Source organism: Acinonyx jubatus, chromosome B2 (genome assembly GCF_027475565.1).
Source record: "Acinonyx jubatus isolate Ajub_Pintada_27869175 chromosome B2, VMU_Ajub_asm_v1.0, whole genome shotgun sequence".
NCBI classification, from domain to species: Eukaryota; Metazoa; Chordata; class Mammalia; order Carnivora; family Felidae; genus Acinonyx; species Acinonyx jubatus.
The window spans coordinates 116110067-116127810 of NC_069385.1; the positions used below are offsets into that span (position 1 = coordinate 116110067).

Genomic DNA, 17744 nt, shown 5'->3' on the forward strand with positions numbered 1-17744 from the left:
TTTCCTGCCCATTTCTGTTCTGATGTCATCTTGTCAATTCTAAGGTCAAGGCCTAGGTGCTACTCTGAGATTTCTTAGGGGCTCTTTATTTCCCTGTAGTGCTAATGCTGGAGAACTGGGGCTCCCCAGATAGCTGAACCCTGAATTCTCAGGTGCACACAAGCTTTCGACAGATCATCCCAGAGGCTGGAATTTGATGAAAATCGCTCAACCTTCTTTCACAATGGAATCTGCCTCCATGCCCATTTGCTTTCTCTTCTGCTACCTACTCTTTATTGTGCTGCTGTGGGCTTCTTGAGAGCAGGCACCATGGCTCTAAACAGGTTCCCCACTGCCCAGTAGTGGGTCTGTATTTTAGTATAGTTGGTAAGAATTCCTACCCCAATAACGTAAGGCTTAATAGAATGGGTTTGATTTAAATCCAGGTGATTCAAATCAATCCAGTAAGACTCAAGTCCCTAAGTATTTCTAAAACACCCACTTAACCTTTCCCTGGAGTTCCCAAACTTACAAAAAAAATTTTTAATCCTTGGCTCATTTCAAACAGGAAGGTGTGTCTAATTCTAAAGCCATCCTGGTCTCTCTCCCCACTCACCAGCATCTAAATTCAACTGAACCAGACCAACAGACTTTACATACTGTGACCAAACACTACGTAGGTAGCTACATGTGATTGCTATTTAGCAACTGCTGTTTTAGGAACACTTCCTAGAGAATTGCCTTCTGATTGGTAGGATACACAGGACCATGCATGAGAAACTGCTTCTAAAGAACCCTTGGCTCCACAGGCATTGCTCAGTACTGCACCACTGCTGGCAGGAACAAAAGGTCTCTCTGGTCTTAGGCTCTGGGGTGGTCTGCAGGTTCTGAGAGGCTTTGCCCACTAGGGCCCTTGGGACTTGGCGCTCGAGATGCAGCTGGGACCCATCACAGCAAACTCCAGGGAGGACTTCGGTTTTATGCTTCTGCCTCATGGCTCTGCCTTTTTGGTTGTATTCAGTGCCTAATAAGCAGCAGTGCGAGAGGCCAGGTGTTAAGATATTTGCCTTTTTCTTTCTGATTACAAACATGACAGAACTCCAGGAAATCCCAGATAATCATTTTACTCCCAGAATTAAACATGGCCAACATTCTGTTAGGTCAACTTCCAATCACTTTTACTATGCATAAACTAGGGCCCCAAATTCCGGGCTTATCACAAGACTGCAGCTTTTTTACCAGTAAGCAAAGTTACTAGCAGTTACTAACTTAAAAGCTAAAACAATAAAAAAAAACCTCAAAGATCTTTGGTGAAAACCTCGGATTGTTCATGGTTCAAGCTTGTTTCAAGGTACATTTTTATATATACTTTGGATTAGCCTTTCAGCTGTAGTTAAGAGATGGAGGGATGAACCTGTTACTTTACCAAAGTTAAATGAAGCAGGTTCAAGTCTAATGTTAAATCACAGGTATTTCCCATACCAAAAACCAACTTCCCAGTACTGGGTGTTGGAGGCAAGAACAGGGAACTGCCTGCCGCAGAGCCTACCCAAGTACAAAGATCTAAAAGTTTCCACAGCCCGATTCTACCCGCTTGCTAAGCTCCCCCAAAAAACAAGGTTGGTGAATTACAACATTAATACAGATCTATTTGTGTTTTCCTAAACATCTCCGAGTAAATTACTACCCCTGAATATACAGTATTCAACTTGAGGTCACACAAATACTAGATCAGGATTGCAGACAAGAATCTAGGAATCCAAACTCCATTTGGTCCTTGTGATCCCTACAGACTGAGCCTCAACACACCACTTAGAGGGATAAAACCAAACAAAAAAAGCCCACAGAAAGAACCAATGGTGTAAAAGGGAAGCAACTTCAGCGCACAGGTTAAGCACGCTGCCAAGGACAGAGTCAACGTCCTCACAGTGAAGGCCCTGACTCCTTTCTACTAGTAAGCAGGAGCACTACAGGCTGGAGTCCTAGCCTAGATCAGCCCCTCCAGGGTACAGAAGAGTTTCAGTCCCTGTTAGTAGTCCTATACTGTCACATGTTGTAAGTATCCAAAAGACCTAAATTTTAAAGTAGATAGAATGCACTTCCTGGTTTGCAGCACGGAGAAAGGGACTAGCCATCACTGGGTGCCAGGAACTGCAGTCACCAGCACAAGGCTCTGGCATGCAATGTCAGCTCACAGAGCACTTCCCTCTCCCCTAGTCACAGGCAGACAGATAATGGCAGGTAGCACTAGGGTTTATTAAACTGTGCCTTAGTACAGGCGTTGGGGCTTGCCCATGGTGCTCTTGATGTATAAAGCCCGGACATTCTGCCAATTCTTCTTGAGCAATGACACCAGGAAATTGACAGCTAAGTGGATGTTATACACAAGCTCATCATCTGTCATCTTCACGTGGCCAACAGCCACTGCCAGACACAACACCTGTGGGAAGAGGAAAGTCAATCAGGTTGGTGGCTAGACGCAACAGAGTAAGAGAGGAGGCACAACTACAAGCCAGATGGTCCAAATTGACCTCCAGTCACTAATAAACCTACTCTGACCCCAGGCCAGGAAGACCAAGGCTATGTTAAAAGCTTCAACCCTGCTCAGTGCCTGTGACATGTCCTAAGTATCTACAGAAACACAAACAGGGCTCCCATGTAGAGAATTCAGAAAAAATAAATGGAAAACTTATTTAGAGAACTCCAGGACGGGTGGTACTAAACCTATGCAACCCAGCCAGCCTTCCTTACCTTCTTCATCTGGAATTTGATTGTGGACTTCACCTCATCCACTTTGGCCACCATATTCTCATTGTGGGTCAGCAAGGAAGGGAACTTGCCAGCCTTATTCAGGCCAGGGCCCAGGATTCGTGGAATCTGCTTGATCAGAGATTCAGAAGCCAGAAAGGCATCATACTTCTTGGCTGGTGAAGAGAAGCAGTTGGATGCTTAGGATCTGGCCCCGGAAGGCAACTCCAACCAGGGCTCTGTCAACCAACCACGAAGTGGCCCCTAACCACCCTGCTAACCCCTCTCTCCAAGTACCAAGTCTTTTTTAATCCTCTCACTCCAGTTTCTCTATCCTCTTGAGTTTTACTGGTCCAACATTCACATGAAACCTGGTCAGAAGCCCAGGCTGATCCACCCTCATGTTCAATAGAAAATACACATGCTCATTAAGACTGAGTTCAAATCCTGCCTTCCTACTTTCTAGATTCACAGTAACTAGGGCACCTATTTCCTACCTGTAGAATGCTTACACAAAGGATAAAAACGAAAAAGAAATCAGTTTTAAATAGAAATCCCTAGTCAAAACATACCAGCACCTGACTAGTCCATCTGTGAGAGCTAACCCAATCAGAATCTTCAAAGCCAACATAAAAGGGAACATTTAGAAGGTTAAAAATTATCAGAAGTCAACTAACCACAGCAGATCCTTTCCATCACGATTCTACTCCCTCTCCCATCATTTTAAAAATCCAAATGGGGGGGAGGGGGACGGGGGCACCTGGGTGGCTCAGTCGTTAAGCTTCCTATTTCAGCTCAGGTCATGATCTCATGGTTCAGGAGTTCAAGCCCCACACTGGGCTCTCCGCTGTCAGCGCAGAGCCCACTCTGGATCATCTGCCTCCCTCTCTGCACCTCCCCTGTGCTCTCACGCACTCTCAAAAATAAACATTAAAAAAACAAATAAATGAAAATCCCAATGGCAGAAATACCACTCTTCTACCATTCCCATGGGAACTGTCTGCCCAAATACAAAGCCACAGCAAGCCACACTCACCCAGCTTCTTGACTAGCTTTTTATTCTTGTTGAGTTTCTTCAGAGCCTCAATGTCCATGTGGGGAATATCCACAGCCTTCGCCTCATCACAGTGCTGCTGGTCCCCCAGCACACATACGGAGAACTTGGGGCGGGGAGTGGACTTAAGCCTGCGTTTTGGGGGGACAAAACAGGTCAAACCCAGCCTGGGACTCCAAGAGCAAGTCAAGGGGTCTGGGATCGCTGCAGCCACTGAGCCTTACCCAGAAGGTCCACATTCACCAACAGCTAGTCTGGCTTCTCAAACTAGCCGGCGGGCTCGGCCAAGGCCTCCCCACGCCTCCCCTCTTATTTTAAGACCCAGGGTGGGGGTCCGTCCAGCCACGCCTGCCCAGAGCAGGGGGTCTGAACTACCCAAGCGCGTCAGTGCCGCACGTGCCCGCCGCCTCGAGCTCAACCGGGAGCCCGATGGGAGGCGAGGGGCACGGGGTCACGGAGGACTGGGTGGGATCAGAACGGTGCCAACCTGACGGTGCCCGAGAAGCGTTTGTCCTTCTGAGGATCATAGTTCTTCAAGCTGATCTGCAGCTCCACGGTCTCCAAAAACCTTAGAGAAGGTGATAAAGTTAACCAGCCGCCCGCGACTGCCCAAGCCACCGCGCTCCGGTCCCGCCCTCCCCGCGGAGAGGCGCGCTTACTTCCTGCGCTTGCGCTGGTTCCCGTGCAGGACTTCCCGCACCGCCTCGTACAGGGTATCGCGGGAGACTTTGCTGCTGCGAGAGAGAAGCAAGACGAGCGATTAGGACCCGGGCGGCGCCGATCAACACCCTCGGCATAGTCAGAAGTCTCAGGCTTCGAGACGGAGGAAGGGTTCACGACGCACGCCAAGAGGCTTCCGGACACCAAATCAAGAGCTTTGGGTGCGATAAAGCTGGAGGCCAGGAGGAAGAGATACCTTCCTAGCGGTCGGGCCTGGCGCTCAAACTCGAACGCCGGGCCTGCAGGGCGGCGTCCGTTAAGAAATGCCCCTCGGCGAAGCAGAGGCAAGGATCCCCCCGATTCAGCCCGCAAGTCTCCCCCCACCAAGAGTGCCAGGGGGCGCGGATGAGTGCGGATGGCTCCCTAAGTGCCACTTACCTCATTGCGCCACACACAACAGCAGGAAAAAAGAATAACTCAGTTCGCGCATGCGCTCAAATAAGGCTCCTGTTCTCGCGAGATGTAGCTTTCCTTCTGAGCGCGAGGGCCGGGACACGCAATCCCCGGGGAGCCCAGCCGTTTGCGGCCGCTGGAGGGCGCTGCCGCGTGTTACACAGCTAGAGTGGCTCGAACACTGGGAGATAGATTCTGCGGTCCCGGGAGCCCCGTGGCCCGCGAGGAATATTCTCGTTGGCGCCAGCCACTGCCAGGCACTTAATAGGCTGGTACTGGGCACCGCACCGTAATGGTCGCTGAGAGCATGCAGTTCCCCCATGTTTGTCTCTCCAACCTTTTCTGCCCTTTTCCTCCTGTCCTGCACACCTGCTTCGGGTCTCAAAAGCGGGTTTTGCTCCTGACCTCTCCCTCACCATCTTGCTCTGGGGCCCAGGGCTTCAGAGGACGTTGTGAGAAGGGAAATGTCACGAAACTTCGGTTCCTGGCCCCTCAAAGCCTGCAGTGGGCAAGAGCTGGGAAAGTACTGTGATAAATTTTCACTTGATAGCTGATTCAATGTCATCTACCCGTTAAGTAGTTACTATAGACAAGGTGCCTCCCTAGCTACTACAACACACACGGCCAGCACTGCACAACCCTTCCTGCCCTTTCCTCGGTCCAACCAGCCCCATCCTCTTCTCTGCCCATAGAAACCCCAGGAGTCCTACAGACTCCTCCTCAAAAGCCTCCAGCTCCAGACTGAGCTGCACCCACCTTCACGGCCCCATTCCCCGGTGGTCAGTGCACAACAGACAGCTCTGATTGGGCTGAGGTGAGTGGCCTCACACCTTATCGCACAGAACTGTGAATGAACGAACCTGAGAACTGTCACCTTCCCCCCACAGAGGATTTCACCAGGAAAAAGATGCCCCTTGTCACTGAGTAGGTGGGTGGTGGTGGTGTGCTGGTTTCAACAAACACCCAGAGTTAATAGGAAGGCAGACACTGCTTTGAATAAGACATTAAACTTCCTGCTTTTTATTAAATATCTGCTTTTTAATAAATTATTATCCAAATCAGAAAGAACACAGAGGGTCATAACATACACTTGAGCATAAGATATTTGTGCTGAGCACACAGGTCACCTCCAGGGCTCCTGAAGCATCATTCATGTATTCTGGGTCTGCTTTGACTCTACTGAGGCCTATCAGAAAGTTTCTGTCCCGGCAGCCTGAAGTAAAAGTGACAAGGAGTGAGCCCATCCAACCCCTCTAGCCCAGGACCCTGCCTGCTGGCTGGAAGGCCAAGATGGCCTCTCTGCATCCTGGAGCAGGGATGGCAGGTTCCGCCATTAGCCCCAGGCAAGGGGTCAGGGAGAGGTACTAGGGGCAGAAGTAGCCTTCAGGAAGCTGGTGAGGGAGCTCCAGGAGTATGGTCCCTTGCTGGATGGTCAGGGAGCCAGACGTCTCAGGGCGGCTTGCAGGGACTTCCTCAGAAAAGTGGTGTTGAGCTCTAGGACTGTGGCCAGGCCCAGCCTCTGGATTTCAGTGATCTGGGGAGAAGGAAGATAATTATCAGGACTCCAGCAGCTGATCCTTCCCTTTCCTCTCTGCCTCATGGCACTGTTTAGGAAGGAGAGAGGAATCTAGGACACCAGGACAATGGAGGAGATATCTAAACCCATTATTCTACTATGATTAAGTTAAGTTTTCGGGTTCAAGTGGACCAGGGGTCAGATGTTAAGTGTACAACTTACCAAGTCGGCCACATTTAAAAAAAAAACGTTCATATATTTATTTTTGAGAGTGTGTGCATGCACATGCACCCAAGCAGGGAAGGGACAAAGCAGGAGACAGGAAACAGAAAATCTGACAGTGCAGAGCCTGATGCAGGGCTCAAACTCAGGAACTGAAATCATGACCTGAGCCAAAATCAAAGAGTCCGATGCGTAATTGAATGAGCAACCCAGGTGCCCCCACCAAGTCGGCCATGTTAATAACAGTTGACAATTATGTAGGAACACTTTCTATGTAGGAACACTTTATAACCATGACTTCATAAAATCTGTACAACCCTATTTTATTAAAAAAAAGTTTTTTTTTTTAATGTTTATTTATTTTGAGGGAGAGAGACACGGAACGTGAGCAGGGGAGGGGCAGAGAGAGGGAGACACAGAATCTGAAGCACACTCCAGGCTCTGAGCTGTCAGCACAGAGCCTGATTCAGGGCTCAAACTCATGAGCTGTGAGATGATGACCCGAGCCGAAGTCAGACGCTTAACCGACTGAACCACCCAGGTGCCCCCTCCTATTTTACAGAATAGAAAACTGAGGGTCAAAGATACTCCATTGTGACTGCCACATTCCTTCTGGGCCAGTATTTCTTCCCTGATCTGTTGCTACAACCTCCTGACAGATCTCTGCCCTGTCTTCTCTTGAATCCCCACTCCTTACAGATGTCCGAGGCTTCTTTATAAAATGTACATCTGAGCAAGACACTCCAACTGAAAGCCCTGGGATAACTACTGATGCCTCACATTGGAGGACCTTCTTCCAGGATCTACATAGGGTCTTCGGTGGATCCAGGAGCCTCCTGAAATTGTGCATAAGATGTGTGTTCATGGTTTCATTTTTCTGGGAGGATCTATAGCTTTCATCAAATCATCGGATGGGCCTGTGACTCCCCCAAAAAGGTAAAGAGCCAACAGCTAAGGATGCCTGGCCTTCAGGGTAACTCCATGCTCCTCATCAAATCCTACAGCATCCTCCATAAGATGCTAGCATGGCCTGGCAATGTGAGTCTCAATTTCCTCATCTATAAAATGGAGCCAATAATGGTACCTTCTTATTGGGCTAACACATCGAATAAACTAGCAAGTTAACATAAGCAAAGGGCTTAGAACAGTGCCTGAGACGGAGCAGGGGCTACGCAATATTAGCTCTCAGTATTTTAACTCTAGCCTTGAACCTCACCCCAACTACCATCTGCTCTCACGTTTTTAGGCCTCAGCTACAGCGAACTACCTGTAGACCCCTTGGACACTCACTGCTTAAACTGTTTCCTTTGCCTGAAATGCCCTTTCCTCAGTCTTGGCCCCTGACCACCATTTACCCTTTCAGAGTTGAGAAGCCTGTCCCAATTCCCAACCACAAGCAGGGTTCAGATGCACCCCTCTTCCTCTGCCACCCAATGCCCGGCACCCACACCTCTCACCTGGCTCCTACCAGATATTACAGTGATCTGGTTATCATCTCTCTCCTGCCTCACTAGCCTGGCACTGGTGGAGAGTGTCAAGTCAAGGACAGGGACTGCGTCATGGTCACTATTCATTCTCCAGTGCCCCATATAACATCTGGCCCACAGCGGTGTTGCTGGGATGAATGAACTCCTAAGCAGTCTCATTCCCCAGTCTTAGGCTTGAACTCATAGTTTCCCTGGCTAACACTCAGGGTGTCTTCCCCAGCAAACACTAGACATACACCCTCGTGGCACACTCAGAGCAGTGGGACCAGCCCTCATGGCCCTGCTGATACTCACATTGGCCTGATACTTGGTCATCACTGTCAGCATGAGCTTGGCATAGGCCACGGACGTGGCAGCTGCTGGCCCCTCTTTACAGAGCTTCTCCATCAACACACTGAACTTCTCAGGGGTCATCTCCACCTGCACACATTGGGAGATGGGACAGGACAAGAAAGGGCCCCGGATTTAAATCCCAATTCTACCAATTCCTAACTAGGTAACCCCGGGAAGGTCACTTAACCACACGAAGCCTCAGTTTCTGCATCTGTAAAATGAGATTCATGATATCTAATCCTAAAAATGGCGAAAAGGATTAAATGAGATAATGCACATAAAGCCTGGCACATAGGTCTTGGCCTGGCTTGGTGGTTTAAGGTATAAAGGAGTGAGGAGTCCCAAGGGGTAGTGCCAGCACAGTAACAATAGCTCTCCTTAATAAGAATGTAATCGATACTTATTATGTATCAGGCCCTGTTCTGAGCACTTTACACCAATTATCGATTTCAACCTCACCCCAACCTTGGGTGTCATCACTTCCATTTTGTGGATGGGGAGACTGAGGCATAAAGAGGTCAGGTCAACTACCTAAGTTATAAAAAATGAGGTAGAACTTCAGGTAGTGATATGGAAAAATTACCAAAACAGACGGTCAGGTTAAAAAAGCAGAGTACAGAGAACTGAGCTTGGTGTGTTACCATCTATGTAAAAAGCAAGGAGAAAGTGAACTTAAACACATGTCCTTATATAGAAAAACCCTCTGGGAGGGTTCCCCTGGAACTAGTAACACTGACTAGCCCTGGAGAGGGGACCTGGATGGCTGGGGGAGCATTTTTCACCATATCCTTTGGGCTTTACAATTTCTGAACAAATGAATCTATAACCTATTCAAAAATTAAATTAAATTTATACACACACACATCAAAAAGTCCCTCCCCAAGGCCACAAGGCTAGTAAGAGGCAGAGCTAGGACTTACCAGGCAGTCAGCTCTCTGCTACCAGCCTTTCCGGCCCCAGGACTCCCTTACCGTCAGGGGGCACCTGTTCTGCTTGCCCCTCCACCACTGGAGGGATCAGAAACCCGGGAGCCCCACCCCCGGCCACAGCATTGCAACACTTCTCTGTCCACCCGTCCCCAGGGCAGCCTGCTCACCTGCCGTTCCAGGAGTGACTGCAACACCAGGAACGTCTTCTCTTTCCAGGGCAGCTCCAAGATCTGTCTGCAAAAAGCACAGGCTCCAGTGAGACCGGCCCAAGCCTGGGAATCCATTGCTCCTACCCCAAGGCAGTGCCAGGCACTGGAGACAGCCAAGATCCCCAGCCAACCAAGGAAGTACTCAGAGCCCCCGATGCTGGCGGCCATTCAGTAGCCAGCCCATACTCAGTGCTGGGAAGACTACAGCCCAAGACTCCTGGAAGGGATGGTGAAGGACTTGGCGTGAGGTGTACAAAGGTTCCCTGAAAAATAAGCAGGAGTGGAGAGAGCATCCCAGGTACCAAAGGTGAGGGTGAGCCAAGGATGCAGTGAGATGATACCTATGAAGGCTTTCTAGAGAAGGCGGCATGCCCTGCAGAGCACAGGGAAAAGGTAGACCACAGTGAGGGCCACTCTACTGTGCTTCCTGTTCTACCGCACAGTCCTCTGCTTGCACGCATGGGCAGTGCATCACATGGAAACAGTGTGGCTTCGTGGGTAGACGGTCTTGCGTCAGATCCCAGGCTTTATCCCTGGCTGGCTGTGTGACCTCTGACCACGTCCCTTAACTACTCTGAGCTTCAGTTTTTCCAACTCTAAGGCAGCAACAGCACCTACCTCACAGGACGGCATGAAGACTGAGATAATGAACCTAAAGCACAGACAACGTACTGGATAAGTGGTGGCGGACGTTGTTTTTCAGGCCGCCCCCTTCTCATGTTACAGTTAGCATTTTACATTTCACATTAGTGTCCAATGGGGTTGTAGCTCCCCATTGTTCCTACATGTCTGGATTGTGACTCCCCAGTTTTAATACCCAAACCAAACACCAATTTAATAACAATCTTTGAGCACTTACTAGGGGCCAAATACTGTGCGGAGGTCTATGTGCATTATCACATTTGATATCTAGAAAAAATCCCACGGAGCGAATATCATCCCCATTTTTTTATATGAGGAAACAGGCTCACAGAGATGGAATAACCTGTCTGGATTCACCAAGGCAAGGCTGAGATTTGAAATCCTGTCTGTCTGACCCCAGAGCCAGTGCTCTTAACCTCTGTGCCAACTACACTGTGCACTACTCAGGAGCAGGGACCCCCAGCCTCTTCTCTACCTTCTCCAAGGTACCCGGCATGGAAGACTGAAACCCTGGCCTTGGGAAGGTTCACGGGATGGCAACTGGCACATGCCCACGGGAGGGAGGACAGGCCAGGCAACAGTGAGAGGGGCATCAGCTGTGTAGTTGCCGGTCTTTCAGGCACAGGGCCTGGTACCCAGCCAGCTCCAACTCCAGAATGCCGGGAACCAGCCTGGCCAGTGGGAGCGGGGGGGGGGGGGGGGGGGGGCAGCACGGAGGCCTGTACACTTACCCCAGCATTAGAACCTGCGTGTCTGGCTCCAGGCCCTCGTCCTTCATAAGGCAGCAGAGTAACTCTGTTTGAGCTGGACCTGGGTAGAGGAAAGCAGACCAAGGGAAATCTGGGAGGAAATGGTAGGAGAGGATGGAACAGAATGCCTGGCTCATTACAGGGGGGCATCGTCAGGGAAGCAGCAGGTAACCTTACCGACTGAATGCACAACTGCCAGGGCCACCCTGGAGTGAAGGGTGCTGGGAACAGAGAGGGAAGAACTACTGGGCCAGGGCTCGTTCCAGAATTACCAGTTCCTGGGGCCTGGAGCACGGGGCCAAGAAGGGTTCTGCAGACAGGATAAGCATACTTGGCACAGAAGGAGGTCAGGGCAGTCACGAGCAGGCGGGAGGCCGAGGAAGTCAGGGACAGAATCTACAGCCAGTGGGGAGGAAAATATTAATTAATTCGTTTCTTCTTTCCTGTAATAAACGCTTATCAGACATATTTCAGATGGCGATAGACATTACAAAGAAAAAACAAAAATTCTTTTATTTAGAACTCACCTGGGGGGACAAAAAGTTCCCTTCCCCAGCTCCTAAATCCCTTCAGCTTCTGGAAGGGTCTGGGGCCCACAAGGGAGGAATGAGATGCCATGTGGAGAGATGGCCTGGAGGTCCATGCTCTTTCTGTGCCCCAGGCTGCCTCGGGAACCCCTTCTCCCAAGCACACTCTTCTGCGGGCTCACGTTCTCTCCCCCACTGTCCCCGGCACGCCAAGTGTATCCCAATGCACCTACCCGTCTTAGAAAGAGGCTCTTGGTCAGAATGGTAGCACTGCTGAGGCTCAGGTCAGGTGAAAGGGACAGAAGCCAGGTGCAGAACTGCAGGACAGCTGTGTCCGAAAGCTGCAGGAGCTGCAGCTGGGCACACAGCAGTTCCATCTGCCAAGTAGGAGGGAAACATAGACACTCGGCCTGCCTCGACCGCTAGGCGGTCTCAAGCCAAGTGGGCAGCAGAATGGGTGGGGCAAGGACACTCCAAGGGAAGGGAAGGCAGGGAGAGCTGCCCTATGGTGAGGGGCCAAGGGCTCAAAGGAAGCACACGGTGACCCCTGCCCAAGAGACCAAACACCCAATAAAATCCCCTCCCCAAATTCCCACACGAGGCAAGGAAACACAGATGTAAGTGGAAAAAGGCTGGGGACATAGCCTCAGGCCAGGCCATCTTCCTGGACTCACCTGGCTTGGACTGCATTCGTGGAGAAGCTGTAGCTCAACTGGAGGGGAACCCTCCAAGCCCTGGAGAGGCAAATCCCATGTTAGGGCTGGCAGAGCCCTTGGTGACAAGTCAGAGACCACCCCTTTGTCTGGCACAGTGGGTGGGTGAGGACCCTGGCTGCTACCAGAGGAGAGGGACTGCTCTGGGGTTAGACGAGGTATCTGGACTTGGGCCAAGAAGAGCCCCTGCGGTGACGGTCCTCAGACCTTCACCCTGACCCTCGTCCAAACAGCCTGTGCTCTCCTGGGCGTGGCTGAAATCCAGGCAGAAGGTGGAAGAAGGGCAATGGTGAGCAGGGGTCAGTTACCTCCCCGAAGGTCTTGAGCAGCTGCTGCAGCCTGGGAACCTGGTCCTGCAGAGGAGAACCTGATCACTGCCGAGTCCCTACCAGCACAGGGTGGCCCCAAGCCCAGCCCTAGCTCCCTCTCCAGAGAAGGCCCTGGGTCAGTGGGAGCTAGGGGGCAAAGATGATTCACGAAGACCAAGAACACAAAGCCTAACCTTGAAAAGTACTTAAGAACTCAAAGTAGACAAGGCCCGTGGAAATCCAGCTGTCTAGATTGACCTCTCTGCACCCACCCTAATGGGGGTAAGACCCAGGCCTTGGGTCGGGAGGACAGGCCGAACATGGCACAGTCCCACGCCCTCTCCATAGGATAGCTCTGGAGCTTCTCTTCTTGCTTGGCATCCTTTAACCTCACATTGTACATCATTAGGCCAAAGGTTCCCCACCTCCAATAACTCCCTTCCTACCTCATCCTCAGAAGCTGTGGAGCAGAGACTATATTCCCTTAACCCCACCCTCCTACCCCTTGCTCCATGGACCACAGTTATCCCAGTTGGGAAATGGTCTCCCAACCAGCTTTGACCCTGGATAAACCCCCCACTCCTGGAGGATCCCTCTAAATCCAGCCTCCCCACCCTAGTACCTGGATAGCTTTGGGCAGCTCCAAATTCTCAGCTAGGCCCTTGGCATCCTCCAGACTCTGACCAGCCACACTGGGCTCAGCCTGGACAGGCTGGTTCTTAATGGGCAATGTACCTCCTCCATCTGCCAGGGATTCCAAAGATTGAGGTTCGTGTCTCTCCTCCTTGTGACCTTCTTCCTCCCTTTCTAAATATCGGAACCTTTTGGGGGCCCTCTCCCCCTCAGGCCTGGCAGGCTCTTCCTCTGGCCCCTTTCTGCGCTTCCCAGGCCAATGGGGGTCCTCATCCTCCTTGTCCTCCTCTTCTTCCTCTCCAGGATCCGGAGTCTGAAGCAACTTCAGCCTCCTGCCTCCCTGGCCCAGCCGCCTACACAGGCCTCGGAGCTGTCTCTGGCAGCTTTTAGACAATGGGGATGCTCCCGCAGTCGATACCCCAACGTCTAAATCCCTTCGCAGCAATTCCCCCAGGGCCCGGAGCCAGGTGTCAGGGTCAGGGCTTTGGTCTTGCTGTGCAATCTGCAGCACAGAGAGCAGTCCGCTTTCAGGCAGCGACGGCCAAACAGCCATCAGCAGGGACATCAGGTTCCTCTGGCATAACTGAGGCAATCGCAGCAGCAGTGGCTTCCTGGGGAGCAGGAGGACAAGCAGTCAAGAGCATCTTCCTGGAAGGAGCACAGGACAGACTGCATAGAGCTACAGGTTAGATGGCAATGGACAGACAGGGTAACTAGGAGGCAGTACCTGCGAGTCAGTATGGATGGAGGGGGACAGCATGACAGTCATTCAACAAGCATTTATCGAGCGTGTATTTTACGTTGTTGTTAAATCAGCTTGAGTTCATTTTACTATTACTAAACAGCCAAAATTTCTCTGAACAATTCAATATTTTTTAAATTGAGCATGTATTCATGTATTCTATGCTAGGCTCTGCTCTTTGACATCTCCTAGTTCAGCTCAAAAATTCACGTTGAAACCTACTCTACAAAAGATCTATGCTTGTTTTACAAAAAAAAAAAAAAAAAAAGTCCCTTCCCAAACTTTACATAAAAATAATACCCCAGGGGTGCCTGGCTGACTCAGTCAGTAGAGCATGTGACTCTTTTTTAATTTTGGAAAACGATTTATTTATTTAAGTCTATACCCAACATGGCGGGGGGGGGGGCTCAAACTCAAGACCCTAAGATCAACAGTCACATGCTCCACCAACTGAGCCAGCCAGGCACCCCTAGAGCGTGTGATTCTTGATCTCAGGGTCATGAGTTCAAGCCCCAGGTTGGGCACAGAGCTTACTTAAAAAGATAAATAAAATTAAACAAACAAACAGAATGTGCTGTGGGATGCACCAAGGCCCAAAGTAAAATAATAACACTCTAGGATGCTGTGCAGTGCTTATTCTGCAGCCCTGTGCTCTCCTTGGCAATCCCCCGGAACTCACAAGGTTACATCAGTCTAGCTGTGACATTCCTTTCACCCAGCTGAGTTCCTGAGAAGCACAGGCAGTGTCTCCTTCCTCCATGTCCCAGTACCCAGCAGAGCATCAGCCCACATCAGGCACTTGGTACACACTTTATTGAATGAATTAACTCTCAGAATTAAGTGTCCAGACATCGGCAAGGACTACTGTGGACAGAGCAGTGTAGCCGTCTGTAATGCTGTAAAGGCACGAATCCAGATGCCGTGGGACCCGAGGCTTACTGGTGTGGCAAGTCATGGGTACATCAAGCCCACCTGCCATCACGCCTCTGCTCCTCTCTATGGGACTGTGCAGGGCTGCTTATCATCATACACAAGGGGCACCTGGGATGAGTGAAAGAGAAAAAAAATCTGACTTTTATTTCTTTGTGAAAACCAACTACTTAAGTGAGAGAGAAAACTAAAGTAAAAGTTAAAAAGATGATCAATTTGGGGTACCTGGGTGGCTCAGTCAGTTAAGCCTCCGACTTGGCTCAGGTCATGATCTTATGGTTCGTGGGTCTGAGCCCTGGGTCGGGCTCTGTGCTGACAGCTCAGAGCCTGGAGCCTGCTTCAGATTCTGTGTCTCCCTCTCTCTGTGCCCCTCCCCCGGCTCATGCTCTGCCTCTCTCTCCCAAAAATAAACAAACATTAAAAAAATTTTTTTTAAAATATGGTCAATTTGTGGTAGAGGATGATTAGGAGTACAGAGGTGGGGGAGACCCTATCCTAACTTCAAGGACTTATATATAACTCTTGTGTGTGCACGAACCCCCTTATCAAAATAAGTGTTAAATGCACAAAATAAAATACATGAGATTATGAAAGAAACCAATTATACTGAAGTAAAGTTGTACCCAGAGACCTTAGATTAAGTCCCCTCCTCTTATTCTGTCCGGAAAAAGCCAGACAGCTGGACAAACATTTCTATGACCTCCAATTTGGGGATGCAGAAAGTCCTCCTGAGCCATTTCTTGAAAAAAAATTCAAAGTGGGGTGTGGGAAGCCAGTATTAGAACTTACATTTCTACTTACCTAAAACATAAGAAGTTAGTTATCATAAATATTTAATGTATGGAATGGCCCTTCACCTTCCAGTCTCCAGCCCAATTTTGAGGGAGAGGTATCCAAGTGTGCAGAGCCCCCTAGAGGCTGAAGGCAGCACCTCAGTCACTTTTTAAATTTTTCTGTGCACTTTAATTATGATAATTAAAGGAATTTATGGATACGGTATTGTTTTTTAACACCACCAACCTCACTAAATGGACACACAACTTATAAGGATGACTGAAAAGAAACTGAATGCCAGTAAATGACGCACACCAAATAAGAAAATGGCAGAGCTGACCCTTCTAGCAGAAATTGTCACATAAAAAAAATTTTTTTTTAAAGTTCAAAGTCATACCAAAGACTATAATTATCAAGAACACCATCCTTAAGAAAAGTGATTTTGCCCTAGAATGTCCACTGTGCTTTGAAAATTCGACATTATAAAGCCATTCCAACAGATGGTCCGTTTTCTCACCACGTTTTAAATGTCTATTTTTGTATACTTTATAATGTGCGCTACTTTTTTTTAAGTTTTATTTATTTATTTGGGGGTGGGGCAGAGAGAGAGAGTGAGAATCCCAAGCAGGCTCCACCAAGTCGGCACAGAGCCGGACAGGGGGCTGGATCCCATAAACCATGGGACCATGACTTGAGTCCAATTCAAGAGTCAAAGGCTCAACTGACTGAGCCGCCCAGGCACCCCTTGGGCATTATTTTTGCACTTGTGTACACTTTGTTATAGGTAAGTATCCCTACGCTGGAGGTATGCGTTCCATTTCTTTAGAGATGGGAATCTGCGAACAGAATCTATTTGAGCCCACTGTCGTCTTTTTTATTCATTTAATTTTTTAAATGTTTGTTTATTTTTCAGAGAGACAGAGAGAGACGGAGCGTGAGCAGGGGAGGGGCAGAAAGAGAGGGAGACACAGAAGCCGAAGTAGGCTCCAGGCTCCGAATCGTCAGCACAGAGCCCGAGGTGGGGCTCGAACTCATGAACCACCAGGAGCTCTTGACCTGACCTGAGCCTTAAGTGGGGCGCCGAACCAAACTGAGCCACCCAGGCGCCCCCGGCCGACTGGCTTCTAATTACTCATTTACACTCAGCGGAAGGCGGGTGTCTTCCAGGCAGGTTCGCGGCTGCGTCCCGGCACCCAGCAGGTTCTCAATAAAGGTCTGTTGGATGCTCCTCCCTACAGGGTGCGCGGCAGGGACGCCCGGCTGAGGGGAACCAATTAACCGCTCCGGGATTCGGTCTCTTCATCTAGAAAAGTGGGCGGCGCCAGCCCATGCCTCACACGACCGTGGAGAAATGCCGCGCCCCACAACCAGACGACTTACAGCTCAAGGCGACAGTCCGGGCCCTCCACGACGGGTTCCTCCTGGCACAGCGCCTCGAGGACGTGGCCCCAGCCGAAGGGCTCCCCGCCGCGACTGCCCAGCGCCCGCAGCAGGCCCAGGCCGCGCCGCGCTCCATCCGGTCCGGCCTGCAGCGCCTGCAGCAGGAGCCGGGCGGGGGCATCCAGCTGCGCCCAGGGCGCCGACCCCGAGCCCTCAGTCAGGGCGGGTGCAGCCTCCGAGGCTGCCATGCCCGGGACCCGGGTGCTGCGCCAGCTGCCGATCTGGCTCCTGACCTCAGCCTCGACAATTGGGGAAAGGGAGCAGGACCCCAGCGCCTGCCCCGACGCCGCGGAGAGTGTCCTCCCGCACCTGCCACACTCCGCGCTCGGAGACGCACACTAAGCACCACCAGCCGGTGAGATTCGCGCCCAGTGTTAGAAAGGTACCGAGTGGAGTGTGGCTAGGGGCGGGGCCGGACGTGGAGCGAGCGGCCAGGGTAGGCCGGAAGGGGCGGGGCTAGCAATGATCCTGGCCAGAGAGTCTGGGAACGGAGTAAGGGGGCGGGAGGAAGGCCCCGCGAGATCCGCGGATGGGGCGGGGCCGCGGTGAGGGCAGGGCCACAATGTGGGAATTGGCTTGTAGCTTGTAGGAGGTGTCCTGCCGGAGATAGTGGAGTGGGGCGGGGCTTGGTGAAGGGGTGGATCTTTGCCTGTGATCTACACCTTCCTTCCTCCACACTTCCTGAAGTGGTTGGGC

The 17744-nt window shown here is 50.7% G+C and overlaps 2 protein-coding genes across 3 annotated transcripts; both read right to left on the reverse strand.

Annotated features, from left to right (window-relative positions):
- Nucleotides 1-2216: 2216 nt before the first annotated feature.
- RPL10A (ribosomal protein L10a) lies at nt 2217-4950 on the reverse strand. The gene is made up of 6 exons (XM_015069829.3): nt 4880-4950; nt 4441-4515; nt 4269-4349; nt 3764-3912; nt 2731-2903; nt 2217-2419 (listed from the first exon to the last, which is right to left on the reverse strand). Exons 1-6 carry the CDS (start codon nt 4882-4884, stop codon nt 2249-2251), a joined length of 654 nt encoding a protein of 217 aa, XP_014925315.1. The 5' UTR covers nt 4885-4950; the 3' UTR covers nt 2217-2248.
- Nucleotides 4951-5891: 941 nt separating this feature from the next.
- On the reverse strand, nt 5892-17469 carry FANCE (FA complementation group E). Of its 2 annotated transcripts, none has more exons than XM_015069828.3 (10): nt 16989-17469; nt 13152-13773; nt 12530-12574; nt 12183-12242; nt 11742-11885; nt 11254-11377; nt 10964-11042; nt 9549-9615; nt 8414-8539; nt 5892-6428 (listed from the first exon to the last, which is right to left on the reverse strand). In XM_015069828.3, the coding sequence occupies exons 1-10, from the start codon at nt 17234-17236 to the stop codon at nt 6327-6329; spliced, it is 1617 nt and encodes a 538-aa protein (XP_014925314.3). In that variant the 5' UTR covers nt 17237-17469; the 3' UTR covers nt 5892-6326. The 2 variants fall into 2 exon arrangements, with proteins under 2 accessions (XP_014925314.3, XP_053078883.1); XM_053222908.1 differs by having other exon boundaries at nt 13152-13810; nt 16989-17093.
- Between the last annotated feature and the right edge of the window lie 275 nt (nt 17470-17744).